At 40.8% G+C, this 22,049-nt stretch overlaps 1 protein-coding gene across 3 annotated transcripts in view; it reads right to left on the bottom strand.

Moving 5' to 3' along the window:
* Positions 1–21,456, bottom strand: part of adgrl1a (adhesion G protein-coupled receptor L1a) — a 60,721-nt gene extending 39,265 nt beyond the window's left edge. Inside the window, exons 1-7 of one of the 3 annotated variants that reach the window (XM_084131243.1) lie at positions 21,417–21,431; positions 9,292–9,345; positions 7,267–7,474; positions 6,668–6,932; positions 6,170–6,497; positions 5,297–5,599; positions 1,514–1,617 (exon numbers count right to left, since the gene is read on the bottom strand). In XM_084131243.1, coding sequence (XP_083987369.1) covers positions 1,514–1,617; positions 5,297–5,599; positions 6,170–6,497; positions 6,668–6,932; positions 7,267–7,355 — 1,089 coding nt within the window. In that variant the 5' untranslated portion in view covers positions 7,356–7,474; positions 9,292–9,345; positions 21,417–21,431. Of the gene's footprint in view, positions 1–1,513; positions 1,618–5,296; positions 5,600–5,696; positions 5,766–6,169; positions 6,498–6,667; positions 6,933–7,266; positions 7,475–9,291; positions 9,346–21,416 lie in introns of those variants that run through there. The other 2 variants (XM_084131242.1, XM_084131244.1) reach the window with 2 other exon arrangements.
* Between the last annotated feature and the right edge of the window lie 593 nt (positions 21,457–22,049).

Here is a 22,049-nt window from a genome sequence, read left to right on the forward strand (position 1 = left end):
CAAACCCCTGCTGTGCGCTGTGGGGGTGTGAGCTGGGGGTTTCTGGGTTTATTCTGCTGAACGCACAGACAAAAGACAGCAAATCTTTAATGACTCTCTAAATCAAGCCATTATAAAAAAACCAAAAGGGAAAAAACGAAAGCGTGAAACGTGATAAAATTACTCACTTGATTTGAAAGCAGAAACATATATGTCTGCAATTGCCCTGAAGCATTTAGTAAAAGAAAAATAACATATACCATTGTGTTTTTTATGGTACTTGAAGGTACATTAAAGTACACTACTGTATTACCATAAAAAATAAAAAAATAAAACACATGCTGTTAGCATAGTACTGTGTACAGAAAAAAAAATATAACAACCATAATTTAATGTGAATGTTTTAATTAATTGTGAATCTTTGAAGAATGCAATTTATTTACTAAAGCCTTTTACAGTTGACAGTCCTTAATCATATTCTGTAAACAAAGAGTTCAGTCATTTACAATAGTGACAACACCATTATAAAATCTGCATAATGTGTTTGCTAATAAGTGCAGGACAATAATAGATATGAAATCGCTAACATTACTCTGGTCACAATTAAAAGAATAATGCAAAAAAAGGGGTTCAATTGTTGCCATCCATGCTTACCATGCAATCATCATACACATAAAAAACTATACATTTAGGAAAAAAAAAATTATTTTAATGTTTTAGTATTATCTATATACTATTACATTTCTAATAAGCTTTTTATTTAATATCTTCATTATATTTGACATTTTTGTTTAAATTTCAGGCACTTTTGTGGCACGATGTTATTAGTTTTTTAAATATTAATACTTACATTTTACTAATTTGAATAATTTAATTTTTATTTATTTCCAGTTAGTCATTTTAGTGCATTAACTTCAATTAATTTCATTTAGCTACAATGGCAACATTTCTAATTTTAGTTTTAGTTAACAGAATCTGTTATTGGACTGTGTTGTGAATCTGTCACAGTGTTATTGAGTCTGTTATTGAAGTAGGAGGTAGTGCAAACTATATTAGAGAAGAGAGAACAAACCTGCAGTAAAGAGCAAACCATCAGTTAAATAGCTGGACTAATTTAAATATGCAGTCTTAAAGTAACAGAAGTCCATTTAATTTGACGGATCAAAGAAAGAGTGACTAATAAACAAAATTTTAACTTTTCGGTGCAGCAATTTTTGAAAAAAATGTCAGGGGAAAAAATGCCAAAAAATGTTATATGATGCCTTTAAAATAAAATTGCAAGTTTTGTAATATGTGAAAAGCAGAACAAACAGTCCTTGATGTTTAAGTGCAGTGTGACTTTCACCTGAGATGCTTTTAAACTCTCTTTTAGAACTAGATAGAATAGAGAGATTTTGTTCCAAATCATGTCAAAAGAATGACCCAGTGTGTGGTAATGTGAGCTGAGGCCGGAATGATAATAGCTGAGGTAGCGGACAGAGCAGAACAGGGAATGGGGGGGTCGGAGCAAGCTTTAACTTTTTAGTGGTCTCACCTTCTGGGCCACCTGGTTGACCCACGGCGAGGTGCAGTTACTTAGATCAGGGCCGCGAGGGTTCCACAGCACAGGAGAGGATAGACACTGGAAGGAGGCAATGCCTGAAAAGACAAAACCAGATGTTAGGAGGGAGAGAGATAATGGGCCCTATCTTGCACCCAGCGCAATTGACTTTGTACACCGACGCATGTTTCATTCCTATTTTGCACCCGCGCAAAGCGCGCTTTTCCCTCCACAGAAGCACGTCGCTAAACTAGGGAATGAACTTGCGCTCCCGGGGCGGTTCAGCGCAAAAAAGGAGGCGTGTTCCGGCGCAAACAATCCCTGGTGCTATTTTACAGGTTTAGAAAACAATTCCGCCACTGGCCAGAAAAAACCTAGTCTAAAGTCAGTGGCGCGTTGCGCGTTGTTCATTATGCTATTTTAAGGGCGCATGCTTGACCATAATGTATAGCGTGCACAACGCACATACACTTTGATTCTCTAATCTACACAGAAGCAGCAGTTTTCATTTTTGCAAATCATATTATTACAAACGAACGAACGATAGATAGATAGATAGATAGATAGATAGATAGATAGATTTATTATAAAAGCATACATCTAGCTTACACATTTACCCACATTATTATATACCTGTTTAACCGAAGCTAATTTGGGTGGGTTTCTCCCATCCCCATACAATGCCACTTCTCTGTGTTTTACGGTCCTGACGAGAACGTCGGTCTCCTCGGCTGTGAAGCGCTCCTGGCGTGCGCCTGGCAAATCCGCCGTTATAATAGCAATCCGCCATGGAACAAGCGCGCCTGCTCTTAAAGGGAATGTGAGATGTCACTCTGATTGGTTTATTTCACGTTACGCCCAAACCACACCTATGAATAATGAAGCTACTTCAGACCAACCCATTTTAGATTTGCGTCGGACGCAAGAGTCATTTATCCCGCCGGTATAATAGCAACAGCGCCCAAGACCCGCCCACAAAGTTACTTGCGTTTCGCGCTTGATACTTGCGTTTCAGATCGTTAAAATAGGGCCCTATATATTTATAAATATATAAGGCCCTATTTTAACGATCTAAGCGCATGGTCTAAAGCGCACGGCGCAAGTGCACTTAGTGTGTGTCCGAATCCACTTTTGCTAGTTTAACGACGCGAAAAATGGTCGGCGCACCCGACGCATGGTCTAAATTGGTTGTCACTATTCTCTTAATGAGTAATGGGTGTGTTTTGGGCATAACGTGCAATAAACCAATCAGAGACTCATCTCCCATTCCCTTTAAAAGCCAGCTGCGCTCGCACCATGGTGGATTGCTATTTACATTGTGGAATTTGCAAGCGGAAAGACTGAACGCATCTCCAGAGAGGAAACACATCTGCTCGTGCGCGAGGTTAAAGCGTGCAAGCGGACCATCTATGGGACAAGCCAGATTCCACCATATCTTTATGTACACAATATTAATCTTTTATATTGTAATCCTTTTATTTTTAATATTTGGCATGTTTGTGTGCTGCTGCACGTCCCTGTGTGTGTAATAAGCAGTGTATGTGCATTGTGGACCCGCCTATAGGCACATATTACTAAAGCGCCCTTTAAATAACAAAGAAAAATACTGCGCCATTGACTTTAGACCAGGTTTCAGTTGGTCAATGGTGCAGTCTATTTCAGTTGCCTCAAAATAGCAACGCGCCAACAATGCACCTGAACACACCTCGTTTTCAGACCAGCACGCCCATGGGCGCACAAATGGGCGCAAATGCATTTGCTATTTAAACAACGTGGCGCAGGACGTGAAAAAAAAGATAACTGCGTCAGGCTGAAAGTAGCAAAACTGTGCCGGGTGTATGATAGGGCTCATACAAAATATATAATATAAATCTTGAGTTACCGTGGAAAGTAAGAAAGAGCGAGAGTGCTATTCAGAGCTTCACTGTGAAACCTTGCACGAAAAACACTTTTCTTTTTCTGTGGAAATGAGCTTGCTGACACATGAACGCCATCGCAAACTCTTGCACACACTTGTGTAGGATCACACACCAGGCACGGCCATCCCATCAGCACTTCTGAATGCTGAGAAAACACCTCCAGGGAGACACCTTCTGCCACTCCTCATTTTCAGTTAAGTTGGGCTGTTTAGTTATCTGAGTTCACAGAGAGGACAACATGCTGGGATCAAACAAACGGCAGGCCTTTCCAGCAACCAAAACACAAAAAAGCTCAAAAGAAGAGAGGAAGGAAGAGAAAAAAGAGAGAGGAAAAGCTATGGAGAAGTGAAGCAGCACTACAGCAGCTACAGCAAGATCAGAGACACCGGGAGTTTTCCTTCCCTCGCTTTCTCTCTCTCTCTCACTCTCAGCTGCTGTCTGCTTTTCTCTCCTCTCCACTCCTTCATCCACTATAGATTGGCTTTGAAGGATCTGCCAGGATTCACCAATTAAAGCCGCTGCTAATTTAACTTGTCTGTCATTTCAGTGATGGGAAAAAAAGGTGACAGAAGAAAGACAGCATTCTGTCGGTGGTTAGGAGAGAGAGATGCTAACAGAGAGAGGAGATGCTTTTCTCCCACGACAATAAAGAGGCATTTGATGCAGCAGTTGTATGGAGAAGGGGGGGTGAGGGGGTGGGGGAGGGTGTTGTCGTCTGTACTCTGTCTAGCGGCTCATTTTCGGCAGTTTTGCAGGGATAACCCTTGCTGAGTTTGAAGATCACTCTTTCATTTGCAAGGGACTGCCTTTTATCTATGACTCCCAAGAGGACCTGCCAGCTGGAGAGAATATTGAGATGAGGAGGAAAAGGAAGCAAGCTCTCCATACAAAGAAATGGGCGTATACACATAGATGTGTACATAAATTGTGACATATACTATAAACCAGTAGACCAAACAAAATAAACACTTCTCTGAAAAGCTGTCTCCACAAACATCGCGTGACCTTTATGTCATAAACCTCATGCGCCCTTCCTTCCTGTAAAGCTGTGATTCTTTCTGACATTACATCATGTTGTAATCAAGTGCAACACGCTGAAACATCAAACAGCACTGAGACATTCTGCTGTAATGTTTTTACCCTGGTAGATATCCGTGCAACTATCAGTGGGTGGAACAATTTTTTTATAGAATTTCCAGCAAAAATAACTATATTGTTATATATACGTTTATAATGATGTAAAATAACTCATACCTTGAGGATTTTGGTCGAAACCCATCCCTTGTGTCAAGCAATAAATCTCATTTCTTCTATGGCAATTTGAGTCTGTGTTATTACCAGTTGTGACCTCGTCACTTGAAATGAAGTGACGAGGTCACAACTGACAAGAACAAGGACTCAGATTGCCATAGAAGAGATAAGTGATGTCGCATTGGATTGTCCCACCCACAGCAACAAGTATTTGGTCAAAAAACCTGCTCCACATTGCTGTTTATCTATAGCTGTATATTAGATATGTTCTGATGGGCTGTGATTTCGGGTTACACTTTATTTTGATGGTCAACTTTAGACATTATACTAACTGTAATTAACTTGCCAACTACAAGTCAACTAACTCTCATTAGAGTATTAGTAGATTATAGTAGACTGTTTGGTTAGGGTTAAGTTTCAGGTAAGTAGAATAAGTTGAACTTACATGTAGTTGTAAAATTATTTATAGTTCATCTGTTGAGGATCATCAAAATAAAGTGTTAGCAGATATTAAGAAGACAGTCTACTAATACTCTAATGAGAGTTAGGTGACATGTAGTTGCAATGTTAATCTCTCAACAAACAGTCACTATAATCTAAAACTCACCCAATGATCCTTTAGGGCACGGTCTGTCTACGGTTTCCCCCCTCTGGGTGGCGGGCCACTGCACCCCTCGGGAGACTCTGGCTTCGCACACTTGGAGCTCAGGGCCCTGGGGTGGGACGCGCAAGGGTCTACGCGTCACCGGTACAGTGGCGGTGATAGGTCGCAGATCTGGCGCCTTGTTGATGGCCCCTATCGGGTGAGAGGTGGGGGGAAGAGGTCGTATGGTTGAGGGGATGGAGCTGGAAGTGACGGGTCTTGTTGTGGTGGTGGTGCTGCTGCTCATCTGGGTGGTGACAAGAGGACCTGAGAGCAAGAGAGAACGACAGACAGGAATGCAAAGAAAATTGAAACTGAGGCAACAAGAGAGTAATAGGCAGAGAAGCAGATTCCGAACACCTACGGAGTCAGCGAGAATGTCGGCAGATGTTTGATGAAGATGAAAGAAGAAGACAAAATAGCAGAAAATAAATCCTAAACGTTTGATGTGTCTTGCAAAAGGAATATGAGAAGGTTGGTAAGAATGTAACTAAAGCAGCAGGAGCATTTGGTAGTCTTTAATGCATGACTATATGTTCACACAGTCCCCCTGAGAACTGGATAGCGTGAAATACAGGAGGAGAGCGAGAGATGGAGGGAGAGAGATAGAGAAAGAAAGACAGACAGAGAATGTTCATGGCAAGAAGATGAGAATGAATAATTGATTAGAAATCTTTTTCTGATCTGACAAAACGCTAATGACCACAGCTAATTAAACCATAAAGACAATGTATTGAAGACACAGAGGGGAACACTAACAGAACGTTGACACTTAACAGATCAAACTGTCTGTTAGCCTCTGCCTCCCGCTGATCTCGCTCTTTCTCTGTCACTTACCAGCAGTGGGATCCGGTGGCCCGAACTCCAGGGGGTAGCGCACAACATTGTAGTTATTCCAGACGTAAAGTTGATTGTCTCTTGGGTTGTAGTCCACAGAGGACACATACTGGTAGGGGTTGGGGAAGGGAATGTGGACAGACTCTTCCCGGGCTCGATTGGTGTTGTACGCGTACAGCACCAGATCTCCACCCGCTTCACTGTCATCATCCTGATAAACAGAACGCACGGCATACAAAACACCACACGCCATGAAGGCGTTGGATGCCAGTCGCTTATCGAAGCTGGTCTCCCAGGTTCCTTCGAAGCGTAGGGTGTAAGGGTTAACCTGAAAGACAGTGAAAAGAAAAGGATTCAGATTGTAATTGTGTTCGTTGGATACAACAAAACAATTTGATTACTCCACATCTGGAAAATGGAAGATAGCTACAATGTAACCGTAATTCTGATCTCAGCTGAAATCCAATATCTTAAATTGGACTGTTCAGTGACACTGACCTGACTGACCACCAATCGTCCATTGTTGGCCTCGGTAGCGTAGATGACCCATAGACCGTTTTCATCCACTGCTAGGTCAATATCAGACTTGCCCCCCCAGCGGTATGGTGAGGTGTCATGGTAGTTGGCATTATTGACTATGGCTTCTCCACTCTTGATACGTGTGCGCAAGTCGTATTTCACAATATTGCGTGTACGTTCCTTGTTGTAAAAAACAGCACCATCATACACGACAAAGCCTGTTCCATCCACACGATTTGGCAGCCTGTGGGAGAAGAGTGCGTTATTTGAGATGACTTGCCATACATGAAAAACTCTATAATTTCTGACGTTTTATAAACATGATCTGAAATCAGGAGTCTACATTCGTATATACTTGTCAAGGAATGATATGGAAAAACAATATGCTAAACTGAAATGTAATCAATATATAATGTAAAATCAAGAAGAAACTCAAGAACCCTTCTTAAAACCCCAAGAACTCTAAACAACAAAAGCACTTTGCTGAACGTAAGGTTTTTTAAAAAAAAATCATTATTTTGTAGACTGTACACAGGGACGGTTATTGGTTGTAGACCCAAGCTGTTGTCCTCACTCACTTGTAGGTGGTTGTGGCTCGATTCTGCTTGAAGTCTTCCCATGAAGCATACTCGTACAACATGTCTGTGCGGTACGGAGTCCAGGGCATGACGTAAAGACGGTCACCAGACTGCAGGGGATCCTTACACCATGCCCCCGACTGATGCTCCGCCTCCTGCAGCAAACTTGCTGCCTGCACCCTTAATAGAGTCCCAGGACATACAAAGACTGGAGATGTGGAAGAGAGAGAGAGAGCAGAAGTGAGAGAGAAAGGGAGAGAAAGAGAGGGAGAGATGAAATAACAAGGAGGGGACAGCAAGAATTCACAGAATGATGGTGTGATAGGATTAAAAAGAGGAGAAATTTGATGGGAAGACAAATGGATAAATGGAGGATAAAGGAAGAAGGGGAGTTGGTGTGAGGCCATGAGGGATGATAATATGAAAGAGAATGAGGCAGCAAGAAAGAGGAAGAGAGAATGGGAGAGAGGACATGAGATAAATGACCATTCTTCTAATGAAAGAGTGTTAATGTTCATTAGTCAAGTATCTGCACACCGGACTAAAGGCTGGTGAGGGGAGATGACACAATCCTGGCTGCTTGTGCTCATATATTGCTGGGAATAATTTTTTAAACCCTGCCCCACTTCATCTTCCCTGCTGGAAAATCACCAGCTTCTGATGGTAACTGATTTTACATTGTTTCAAGATTGACCAATCATTTGTGGTCATTAACCGGTCTAAATTGGAATAGACGGTTTGTTAGCTGGACTTCTGACTGGTGTACCTGGTTTCAAGCTGCTAGACCATCTTTGTCAAGCTGGTCAGAGCTGGTAAACCACATTGGAATTGCAGCAAGTCTGTTGGCCTGTTCCACCAGGAGGGAAACCAGGTTCTGATGCTAACTGATTTCAAATTGTTTAAGCCAGACCAAGTTGATAATTTATGGTCATTAGCTGGTCCATGCTGGTCTAGATTGTTTAGTGCAGTGTTTTCCAACCATAGTCCTGGACATTTTGGATGTCACCTTTACCTAACTCTATTTCAGGTCTTTACCTAACTCTATTTCAGTCACTCCCAAGAATTGAGTTGAATCAGGTGTTTTGGATTAGAGAGTCAAAATGTGCAGCGTTTAGGGGTAGCCCATGACCAGAGTTGGAAAACAGTGATTCAGCAGATGCACCATCACCAAATGGACCTGATTTAAACTCGGTAGACCATCTTGAACAAGGAAGTTAGACCTAGTAGATCACTTAATCCAGCAACAAATCAGCCTGTCCACCTTAAACTGGTATGTCACTGAATTTCCAGCAGGGTTTTCTTACATCAATAGCCCAATTGGTACCCGCAGTCTCCCTTTAAATATATATGTGAACACATGGGCTCTTGGGTAATATTGCACTTGGGAAGTCCACACCAGTGCAGGGAGGCTCTGCAAAAGGAAGCACTGAGGGTACCTAGTAGTCTTAAAGGGACCACGCATTGTGACCCTTTTGAAACCTAAAATGACCAGTGGACTACTCTATTATCTATAGAAAACTGTGTGCCATTTGAGACTGGGCCTCTGTATAAAGTTGGTATTTGCTCTGACACAAAGGACTGCTGTAATGTCAAAATGTTTTTTTTTTTGTGTGTGTTTAATGTTGAATAAGGACGAATGTTGGGATGCCAGTCATGTACAAAAACAACTGCAGTGCTCAACTTTTATGTGCTAGGTGTACTTGTTCAAGACACACACACATATACACACACCAATCTGTATCTATGTATCTCTGTACTCTGAACAAGGTCATTCACCTGGGATTGGTGTGAATTAGCTGGCTGACGCAGTTTCTCACTCTCAGACTGAGAAGGTATTGGACCTGAGAGAATATAGCTACTGCTTGGGGGTGTGGGGAAAGGGAGCTGGGGGTGTCTATGGAAAAAGAAAGCAGACATCATCAGTACTGTGATGTCACAAGGGACAGCTGTGAGGGGGGGGGGGCGGGTAAGCTAGTGGGGTTTTCCTGCCATAGGCTATGTGTGTCCCAGACAGCCAGTACTTACTGTTGCTACACAGTCACACACATATACACCAAACATGAGAAACTGAAAGACAAACTGAAAGGATTTTTGTAATTAGTAAATTATACACATGAACACAGAGACACACATCCATGCACACCACATTACAGATAATAGCTAAAGAAATACATACAGGTTAAGCTAAATTAGTTTTTAACCTATCAAGTGCAGTCTTCATCCTTTAGGAATGTAGAAGAAATTAGCACGAACTCTTCTTAGAAATGCCCTGCTAAGAAAACAAGTATAGCTTCACCATTTTGTTGCTAATCTCACCAAGCTTCATAACTAACTTGACCATCATTACTGTCTCGCTCAGTCAGATTAACCAGAAAGATCATGTTGTACGAATAGTTTCACCAACTGGTAAACTGCATGGCTATGGTCCAAGCTAGTCAAGGTAGTTTAGATTGGGTTTCTCAACCCTGTTCCTGAAGTCACATCAACAGTACACATTTTGTCACATTAGCCTAAGTCTAATCTGACCCATCCATTTCAGGTCTTGGAGTTTATAAGTAGCTGATGAGTTGAATCAGGTGTGGTTGATTAGGAGGAGTTCGAAAACATGTACTGTTGGTGTGCCTCCAGGAACAGGGTTGGGAAACACTGTTTTAGATAGTCAGATAACCTGCTTTTGCCCTGATAGACCATCTTGGTCAAGATGATAAACAACCTTCAACCTTAAGGTGTTTTTTGTAGCATGATAGTTGGTTTCATGTTCTAAAAATAAAAACAGACTGATTACCGTAAGATGGCTTTTTTTTTTTCAGCAGGGTTTTCCTAGGTTAATGTCTGAAGATGGCATTTACTAGAACACAAAGTTCTGTCAAACTGGGTAAATATTAGAATGCAAGTCCTGTACAAAAGACACTTGCAACTTTCACACATGTGCTGGTGATCACAACAGACTAGCTTACACAATCTTGGTCAATCAACTTTACCAGAAAGATCATAATCCATCATCCAGCTTCACCAACATAGTTTTACAATATGGCAATGCTTATCCTCACACTATGCCAGACCTAACCAGCATAAAGCAGCTAGTGTTAAGCAGCAAGGTGGTTTAAATTCCACTTTTTCTCTACAGGTCCAATACAGCGGAATTTAAACCACCTCTGTCTGACAATTTCTCATCAAAATACAAAGACAATCCTATTACAAACACCAGTATTTAGACTACTAATACCATTTGTCACTGAAAAATGCCAATTTAAAAGAAGAACTATGAAGAGGAGCAAACAAATCAGAATCTCTTAACTAAAGCATATTAATAGACTCATCTAAGAGCAGGGAGGCAGTGCCTTCCTGAGAGGAGCGGCAACACACTATATTGACCTGTTCTATATGGGTGACCCATAAAACAAAGAACGAGTACCCTCAGTTTCAAAGGAAATTGGGACAAATGCAACATCAGACACACACAAGCACACGCTTTCCCCAAACAGTCATTGAACAGAACAGGCTAAGAGGGGTCGTTCCTATATAGACAGTGAGTCAGAGTCTATGGAGGAAGTAATATTTGAGCCTAGCACATCGGGTTGAAAACTCCATACCGTGTCACAGGGTTAAAGCTTTCTTTATGCAGTATTAATGCCAGGGGCTGTAATCTAGGTTACACAGAGAAAAGCTCCCGGAGGCCTGTCCAAGTGTCTGCTCAACTACATGGAGGGCGATACAAGCATCTCACACACACACACACAGACACACACACACCCTGCATCGACTCCAGCTGCTGTGCTGTCAACGTTCAAGCGATTGCTATCCACAAACAGCTCAGCATGCTCTAATTTAAGATAAAGGCTTTGGCTCTCTCTTTCTATATGTCTTTCTAGACTAGAGCTTCTTTATTTCCTTTATTAGGGATGTAACAAAGGGCTTATTATGGTGAATATGATAATTACAGAGGCTCGAGATAGGAATGAGTGTGTATGTGTGGGACTTTTCAGTCCACAGAAACACATACTCCCACACACACAGTGTGACCTGAGAGAATTCATTAAACCCGACCTGTGCTCTCTGGCAGCTCAGTTCCCTACTGTATACTGAGCTCTGGTTCGCTCTCTTTCTTAAACAAGAATTTTAACACAATCCTATACCAAACTATTGGAAAAATGACCAACACACAGTGTGCAATTATCCTTGTCAATCTACACCAGGCTGAGGTCACCCTACCGCTCTCACCTCGATATCTTGTGGTGTTCACTGCAAAAACAATGTCCTGGTAAGTCACACTTACCTAGGACTGAAACCAACTTCCTACTGTTTAAACCCTGAGTAAGAAGAGAATTAGCACCTCCATCTCTATGAAACACAAAAAGACTCAACCTGGGCTGGGCTTCCGTGTGCTGTCGTTCATAGTGCTAGAGATTTTTACCTATAGAAAGAACTATTATTAAAATGATAATTGTTTTCATACCTTTACTGTTCCCTTTATCCACCCTTAGGACAGAAAGAAATAACACAAAAGACATCTCTTTATCATCTCAATTTTGTCTCCTAGTCCAGTGGCTCTCAACTGGTTTGGCCATGGGACCCACATTTTCCCATGGTCATTAAGCCGTGACACAATTTTTTTTTTATTTTTTTTTTAATTTGATCTAATTCCTACTTCCTAAAGCGTCCCACTTTACTTAAAATACACATAAACAGTAAGAGTATGACTAACATTAAGGCTATTAAGTAGGCCAAACAGTCCTAAACTTTGTTAATACCATAAAGTTAGTAAATTGGTATGAGCCACTAAAGTCATTTAAAAACATACAAAATAATACAAAGTGAAAATAAAGTGGTATTTTGGGAAAGTGACTGAACATCCAATGCAAATCCTTCCCAGCTAACAAATGAAGTGCCAGTTACATTGAAGCTATAATATGTCATTTTTTCGCGCTGGGGTCACTAACCTCTTACAATAACAAAGGTGTAAATTGATGACGCAGTGAATAAGCGGAATTATGGAACTTGTCGTCATGCCGATGGATCTAATAATGTTTATGGGAAATAATGGTTATGGATAAGTGAATACATTCATGTTTTTTAACATGACTGTGGTATGAAGCAGGTCGCGATTGCTAATGAGAGACAGATATCAGCGCCACACACGAGTCCCACGGATATAAAGGAATGAGGACATGTCATTCTACCGAACTACCCTCAATTGCTGAATTACTACTCATATGGGTCAGTTTATGTAACAAATTAAAATTGTGAGGTAACGCAGCACTGTTTCACTTGGTCTACACTAGGGATGCACCGATACCACTTTTTTTTCAGACCAAGTACAAGTACTTACATTACTTACTTAGTAAGTACATAAAGTACTTACTTGCCGATACCATGTACCGATATGAGTACTTAATATTACCATACAGTTCTTCTAACAATGTTTTATTTTCATCAGATGTTTTTCACTTTCTGACTGCAACAAAGTTAATACAACTTGTATATTCAAATTCCTTGTGTTAAAGGAGCTATTTCTCACCCCTCCTCTTGACAATTTAGCAGAGCATATTTGCAGTCTGCTCTACTTTTATCATCATCGCTTATCTTAAAATATCTCCAAATGGCTGACATAAACCTCCTTCGACTATCTGCTCAACTGACAAGAGGTTATGCTAATGTCTCGTTGCCATCGGGGTAGTTTTACGAGTACATGGGCACAGTGTCGGACCCACATCCGAGTACTGGTATCGGTATCAGTGCATCCCTAGTCTACACTATCATACTAAACTGCATTTGAGTTTGTTGAAAGATATAATGTTATTATATGTGTTAGTTTGTTGGCTGTATGAGACTAGCAGTAAGCTAGATCAACATACTGATCATATTCTAACATTTCATCATGTTGAGCTTTATAACATTGATTCGTTTTATGTACATTTGCTCATCTGTCTAATAAAGTACATGCAAGAGCGAGAGTACATGAGTACATCTAAGAGAGTACATGCTTGACTCTGTCAAGTCGAAGTTAGTAGGGACGTGGAGCTCTCGGCATCTCGAAAACGCCACGCCGATATTGATCCTCGTTTTATTTCTCCTTTTGTCCCAAAGTCTGATTGCCATGATCCATAATGTTTGAACGAAAACAACAACAGCGTGCCGCTAGATGCCACAGTTGTCCACGTCTGTCACCATGGTTACTATGGCAGTACAAGCGGAAACCAGGGATATCGCAGATATTGACAATTGTCATTGACAGGCGACACGTGACAAGGGACGGGCACTAATTAAAATTATGAAGTTCTCTGAATTTACAAATTCTTGGAAACGTTTAAGATAATGTAAGTACACAATTGAAAGAATTTTTGTTTGAAGTATTGTACCTACTTTTTCATGACTTACTAATTGACAATGTAACTATGTTGTTGCATGCTTGTATTTTCTTTTGCTCTTTATACGTATATGTGGTGAAGTGATATACAGCGAGCGCAAATAAAGAGTGCACTACAAGCACAGTTTAACATCTGACTGGACAGGAAATGTAATTTTTAATGACTTTTTATTTAGTAACAAGTTACGAAAATGACATTAGAATAATGACACTGACAAATAGCCTGAAAACATCTAATCTGACCGCAGGCACTTTTCTCAGGCACTCTTTACTAAAAATGCATCTGACAGAAGAGTCAACAGCTTTCACGCATATCTTTCAAAATAAAAGTCTCGATTCAGAACAAACATTTAGAATTACATTTTGTTGCTGTTGTTGTTTCTTTGACTGCACACTTTCCACGACCCACTCAAAATATCTAGCGACCCACCAGTTTAGAAACACTGTCCTAGAAAGTAATTAGATGGAATGGAGACATCTGTTTAGGGATTCGACTTTTCACTTGAACAAAATACCTCAGAAATCTCACGTGTCCATAGCTTATACAGTTCAGACATCTCAACATGTCTCAAACTGTGCTCAGATACCAAAGTAAAAGAAATATGAATTCAAACATTTCTGATCCAATATCTGAAAGATATCCACATTCATTTTTAGCTTTATACTGATACTGTTTATGCACAATTGTCTCATTTATGTCTATTATTTTAGAAGAAAAATCGGAAATGAAGTTGATATATAACAGAAAACTTAATCAAAAAGTGAAAGTTCTATCATAATTTAGTTCCAGAAGATATTTTGAAAATTACCAAACAGTTTTGGCGACCATTGATTTCCAATTTATGTTACACAGAATAACGTTGTAGAGGTTTGGAATGACATGAGGGCGCGTTTTATTTTTGGGTGAACTATCCCTAACAAGTCCCTCAGAAACATGACCTCTCAAAAATAAAACTGTCTTATGTCAGCAATATCTGATATAGAAATCAGATATGAACTCAACACCAACTCATCAAATATTTCTCAATACCTCCATTTAGACATGTTAATACAAATCAGAGAACACAATTAAGTCTCCTGAGGCATGAAAGAGCATCCTTTGTGCAGTAACATTTTCCTCCGGTAAGACAGCAAAATCTGCGATCAAGACTCAGATTTGTGATCTCAATATTCTTCTAAGACTAAAATATCTGAGCTAAGCTTTCCACATTAGATCTAAATAGATCTGTGTCAATAACTGCCTCAAATGTTCTTTCTTAATTTAGGCACAACACCTGAGGCAAAGTTGATACTTTATTGACACATTACTTAAAAGTTACCTTCAGCACTCTGGGCAGGATGGCCAGCCTCTGATACATGAATTATTTAACTTATAAATAATTAGGACTATTCATAATATTTATAGATAATATTGGAGTAAAAAAAAATCAGCTTTGGCTAAGGCACAATCTACAAAGGAAGGAGGAAAAGAATGTACAGTACTACATCCACTACTGCGTGTAGTCAGGTATGTGTGTGTGTGCGTGTGTGTGAGAGTCAGGGCTCCTCCAGGCCTTCCCGCAGTGGCGTCTAACTGTCTGGCCTCACTGCTGAGAACATGCTGCTTAATTGAATCCTACACCTGTTACTGGCAGGTACAAAAGTGCTGCCAACAGGGGGCAGAGCTCTGTGTGGCACGGGGCATCCCCTTCAAATCTGAATGGGTCGTTGTGTGCTTATTTTCTACATCAGCAGTGATGCGTTAAGAATGTGGATGAGCATCAGTGTGTGTTTTTAAGAGAGAGAGACAGATGTAGACAGAGAGGTAGGTGTAAAACACTGCCGTTTTGTGCATCTGAATGTGAGCGAGAAAGAGAGAAAGACAGTTAAAGGTTGTAAGAAGTGTTGCTGTGTGCTTGGAAGCAGAGAGGGATGGAAAAAGGCGAAGGGTCAAAGGTTATTCCTGTGAAATGAGAATTAGGATTGAGTTAATTTGATAAAAGCTAGAAGGGCTCCCAGATTGTGTCCTGGACAGCAAGAGGTTAGCAGCAAGACAGAAAACATGTGCTACGTTTATTCCACGTACATGTACACGCAAACACAGCTAAAACATACACACACCTCAATAACATCCTTCAAAAACACACACACATAGGCTTACTGTATAAAGCTCATCTATATGTCAGTTTTGTTATGCCTGTACAATCGTCAACACAATGCCAGGACACAAATGTTGGTACACCTATCATTACAAAGGATTTTTCATAGACATAATGTTTTTTATACTAAGCTAATTATATTTTGTATCGGCTAACCCTCTATAAATCTCTAAACAGAACCGTCACAGAAAACTGAAAAATTTAATATATAAATATTTAATATATTTTTCGTAGAATTACGGGGACAGTTGGGATGTCCTTGTTATGTAGGCTTTGCGTTCTGTCCCCTGAGTCTGTTCTCACAGCAGCGCTGTCAGTCCAGAACAGTCTATCTGTATCTGAATCACATCACATTACACACTCATTGAAATTCGTGACCACCTGCGTACGCTTTGGCTCTTTAGCTTTAACAATGCACATGCACAAGTGCGCTCAGACAATCTCCTATCTCCCTTACTGCCCAGCCGAGCGGCAGCCCAGGTTGTGAGACAATGTGTGTGCGTGGATTATACTTGATATATTGGCAGGTATTAAAGGGATAGTTCACCTGAAAATCTAGATTCTGTGATCATTTAATCACCGCATTGAAACCAGTGGTTATCCTAAGCTAAAAATAAGAACTATTAAAACTAATTTTCAGTAACTGAAATAAATAAATAAATCCAAAACCTAGAACATGAAAGAAGATGTTTAGCAGAATGTCCAGGCTGCTTTTTCCATACAATGAAAGTGAATGGGGTCCAATGGAAAGCCGTGGTCACCACTTAGTTTCTTATGGAGAAGAGAAGCTTGGAGATTCTGCTAGATAACTTCTTTTTCTTTTTACCTGAACTATCCCTTTAACACTAGACAAGAGGAGAGAAAAAAGTGTGTGTGTCTCAAACAAAGACAAACCCTGAGCACAACAGCATCGAGGCACTTCCCATAGGACTCCATAATCAGACAATTAATCGATCCTTAAACCACCGAGTGTTAATAAACAAAGACTGGGCGGGTGGGTGGTCAAGACAATGTTGTTAATGAAAATAATTGTTAACTGTTAATGAAATAGATAGAAGATAGAGAAAATAATTAGCAGCAGAGCGAGAGGACAGATAAAGCGGCGGAAGAAGGGAAAGGAGGGGGAGCTGGCTGTCCGCTGTGGCATGATTGCAGGTAAGAACACTCTGAAATGTAGGGCAGAACTCTTACAACACTCGCCAACAGCACCATGGGGAGGAAACAAAATGGAGGGCCGACATCGAAGATGTGTAAACTGATGTCAGCATCAGCGGAGTGGAAGATTCAGGTGCAGGTCTCAGAACAGGTTTAGAACTCATTCCCACAAAAACAGAGACAGAACAGGGTGCACAAACACACACACACACATGTGTTTCTGAATGGTGCAGTCAGGAAAATACACATGTAAAGGGCCGAAAAAAATATGGGCAGAAGGTAACAGATTTGCTCAGTCCAAACCCTAGGTGAGCTATCTATCTAGACGACATTTGTAGGTTTCATTTTTGTGACACTTCTATCATTTTGGCTGTGTAAATTGCACATCCAAATCCATTGCAATGAGCTTTAGGAAAATTCTAAAGAAATGTCAATTGTGTCAGGGTCCTCCCGATAACCCCGTCAGGGTTTATTTTGTGATAACGACTGGCTAACTGTGTATTATTCAGCGTATTACACTTAACAAATACATCAATAAATGGACTTGAAGTATTGACTGCAAAGTGCTACGAGAGACAAAACTAGCACAGCTATGTAGGAAATCAGTTGCCTGGTGCAAGTCAATAATTCAGATTAGCATAATTGCATAAAAATAGTTGATCACAGAATATCACAATTCACAAATCAGAGTAGAGTAACCCAGAGACCTGAGTAATAAATACAGTTATAGAACTGAAAAGTATTAAATAGACTATGTGTATTTTTTGTTCACTGGAGTATTGAGTCATTAGCTTAGCAAAAATGGTAATGGTAAACTTTGTAGGTCTGTGAAAGTCTCGAATGATATTTGCATAGTATGTGTGAGTGAGTGTTAATGTACAACCACACTGGACTTCATGTTAATTTCCATTCATATCCATGCATATGTGGGTGGGTGGGAATGCAAACTAAATTTCAAGTTTAGTGAACTCTGATCAGCTAATTCGTATAACAAAAACGCATTTAACCAACAGAGGTTCCAATGTCATAAATTGACCTCTTGGCTCAAAACACAGAATACAAACTTCAAATTTTTATGGTAATGTGAACGTGGAGAAGAATTTCAACATTTTGAATTTAATATTGTTTGCGATTTATACATTATTTAAAAAAAAAAGAAGGCCTGGAGCATGGGATTGCACCCTGTTGGCCACATTATTTGAGGAGTACAAAATAATTTAGCATACTTAAAAATGTACTTTTGTAGCTTTTAGTCTATGTTTGTTAGCTGACACAAATGTTCAAAAGTTTGGGGTTGGTAGGATTATTTTAAAGGGGTTAGTTCATCCAAAAATGATCCAATAATTTACTCACCCTCAAGCCATCCTATGTGTATATGACTTTCTTCTTTCAGCCAAACACAATCAGAGTTATATTAAAAATATCCTGGCTCTTCCAAGCTTTATAATGGGAGTGAATGGTTATATGGATTTTGAAGCCCAAAAAAAGCGCTTCCATCCATCATATAAGTAATCCATACGGCTCCAGGGGGTTAATAAAGTCCTTCTGAAGCAAAAAGGCTCCTTTTTCTAAGAAAAATATCCCTATTTATAACTTTATAAACTATAATCACTTGGCTTCAGGTAACGGCCGAACGTGAATCGAGTTCCGGCGGAAGAGTGAACTATGACCCGATGTATGACGTAGGAGTAGCGTAAGCTTAGGAGAGAGTAGACGCCTCTCACGATTCAAACAAATAGGGCTGGGCAACAAACTCAAGCTCCTCCGACATTTCTCTGTAAAAATTCCCACTTTAGACTTCTAATTTGGGATCTGTGTTTTGTTTTGCTCTTTCCTCTGCGCTTCTGCGTTCATCAATGTGACAAGCGTTGGGTCAGAGGTCACTCTTCCACCAGTGATTATAGTTTATAAAGTTATAAATATGTTTGTTTTTGCTTTGCTTCAGATGGCCTTTATTAACCCCCTGGAGCCGCATGGATTTCTTTTATGATGGAAGGATGCACTTTTTTGGGGCTTGAATGGTAAAATAGTACCATTCACTCCCATTATAAAGCCAGGATATGTTTAAGATACCTCAGATTGTGTTTGGCTGAAAGAAGAAAGTCATATACACCTAGGATGGGGTTTGAGGGTGAATAAATTATGGGATCATTTTTATTTTTGGGTGAACTAACCCTTTAAGGTACCTATGACATCCTGTTTAGAATGGATATATACCAGGAATGGGCAATGTCTGTCCTGGAGTGCCACTGTCCTGCAGAGTTTAGCTCCAACTCACCTGCCTGTAGCCTTAGCACAGATGGTCTTATCATTGGGAGATATAAGAGTATGTGGCTTTACCATTGGAGAAAGCGTAATGGCTAACTTGGATCATATGTGCCTTGATAACCAATCACATTACAGCCTTGACGTCATTGAATTTCGTTCAGAGTTGTGCGACAGTCAATCACTGTTTGCGGATACCATAGAAATGAATGAGAAGTGGCGTAAACTGAATCATACCTGCCACACAATTGTCCGTGACTTCTCTTATAAAACAGCATTTATTTAAGAACATGTTGAAGATTAGCTGATGGGCTGTCGATTCTAAATGATAAGCCATTTTCCCACAAAAGCAGTTTATTCAGCATAGTGAAGGCTCTCCTCCATTGACATTCATAAAAAAATCTCTTGTCTCCTTCCTTCCCGCATCGTTAGCAGAGGTTACGCTTTTTTTCGGCTAAGGTTGCAGGCTTGCCTTCATGTGGCTTTGGCCTTCATAATCCTTAAGACATTGATTAGCTTGTTTAGGTGTTTTTGATTAGGGTTGGAGCAAAACTCTGCAGGACAGCAGCACTCCAGGACCGACGTTTCCCATCCCTTATATATAACCTCCTAATACCACCTGCAATTGACTTACAATAGCAAGCAGCAAATCATGTTCAAGACTGTGATGTACTACTACAGTTGCTGCCTATGTGGAGACCTTAGCAGATACAAGACAACTCACTAGGGTTTGGAACAGATTGTTCAAATCGTATAGCCCGCTGTAGATGAAATGGGGCTGAATTATGCCTGGTTCAAGCTCGGTTCAAGTCTTGTAAAAGTTTGAAACTGAGTCCTCAGGAGACTGGCAAGAGGATCAAGTACAGCAGCCCCAAATCTCCGTGATTGGCTTGCTGAACTGAATCAGGCTGCGAGGTGATTGGCACCACAGAGAGAGGCCGTGTGAGTGGAACCGGCTCTGCCTAACAAAGCAGCCATCTTACAGAGATGCCAACTGTCGCCATACCCTCCCCTTTGGACACATGCGGACACACCACAGGGAGGGAGCGACTGCTACAGACGCCACTGAGCAGCGTCCAAGAGCAGACAACAAAACAGAAGGGATTAAAAAGAAGAATGAGGCCACTGGCAGAAAACAAATTAGAGAGGGGGGAGTGTCTGAGGTAGGCTCAGAAAACCTGTGGCTGCTTGTGATGAACACATGAGAATTTGGAAGGATATCAACCGAGAGTAGAGGAACCAGAATACAGATGAAAAAAGAGAGAGAACGTGACATGGCGAAAAAGAGAAAGCTTGTAAAGAGAGACATTGAAGCACCTGGAAATGGGAGAGAGCATTTGGCAGGGGGGTCGGGCAGTTACCAGCTCTACAAATCGTTACTCTAATCCAAAATAACATACAGACAAAACGTAAGGGTTATCCTGAAGGAAGGAAGGAAGACATAAACAAACAAAAAAAAGGGTCTGAAAAAAAAAGAAAAAAGGTCTCAAACTGTATGGAGGAGTCGCTTTGGATCTGGAAGGACAGATACAAAATTAATCGCAAACAATAGAGGAATGAATAAATGATGGTGCATGAGAGAGGGTGGAATTGCACAGATGGGTGCGCGTGTCGGCTGAGGATATGGATTTAGTGGGAGAAATGACTTCCTGTCCAACAGAAAAGTAGAACGGAGAAATGCTCGAAGTAAAGTGGCTTGTGCGAGTGCGCGCGAGAGAGAAAGAATAGAGCGCGTGCACGCGTACATGTGCCGCATTTAGTCGGAGAGCGTGTTTCCCTTGGGGTAGAAGTGATCAGATTAAAGGATGGTTATTAATTTCTCAAATAGACTTAATTGGAACTTTTAGCAAGACAGCTGATGGAGTTCTGCTGTTTTTCCTCAAGTGAGAGTTGCGTGCGTGTGCGTTCGATATGCATGCATGAGGTCTTCTGTGCACAGGGATTAGTGCGTGTATGCAGGACCGTACATATGATGGCGCGTGTCTGTGTTATCTGAAACAAGAACCAAATCTGGAAGGAGGTTCGGTTATAAGCCAGAGAAAAGAAAGAGAGAAAACAATAGAGAGAAAGAGAGAAGGAGGGATATAAACATCAAACATGAGCACTACACAAGGTGCTGGGTTAGGAGAAGGGGATGAGGGAAGGAAAGGAAACGGAAGAGGAAGGGGAGGAGGAGGAGGGCGGGCGGAGCGAGCTGTGGTTTTTATGTTCATTGTGGTCTTTACCTTTTTGGTCCACTTCTATTCAAGCATCGGAAAAAAGAGAGAGAAGACAGGGAGAGCAAAAGAAAGAGCGAGAGAGAGAGAGAGAGAGAGAGAGTGAAGATAATGAAAGAAAAACAGGTGCAGGAAAAAAGAGAAAATTGAGATTAAATAAAAGGCTATCCTTTCTCAAATCATGGCATTCTGTCAGTGTGATGTACGCTCTTTACAGAGAGGATGACTCGAGTGAGTAATGAGAGGGGAGAATGGCCTCAACTGCTTTCACAAAGTTTCGTGAAACCCCTTACATTCTTCCTGTCACATGACACACGTACACTTCACCCAGTCACACGGACCCCGCCCCCCTTCGCTTCCCCTCCATTGCCCCCTCTCCCCTCCATCCGTCTGTCTTTCCTCTATCCGCACTTCTGCATCTTTGGGCTGCTGTGAGAGAGAACATGAGGTATGTTCGAAATGGCATAGTACTCATACTAGCTTTGCAGTATGAAGTATGTACACTGTGCGCAGTATGCAAAATTACACTTGAAGTACCTGGATGTCCTGGTTCATTTGCCAAAGTGTGTGCAATAGAGCACATTGTGTGCTATAATGTATTCCATAATGCAATGAACTGGACTTCCATTTTTAGGCCCAAAA

Source organism: Abramis brama (genome assembly GCF_963993115.1).
Source record: "Abramis brama genome assembly, chromosome: 1".
In the NCBI taxonomy this organism is placed as follows: domain Eukaryota; kingdom Metazoa; phylum Chordata; class Actinopteri; order Cypriniformes; family Leuciscidae; genus Abramis; species Abramis brama.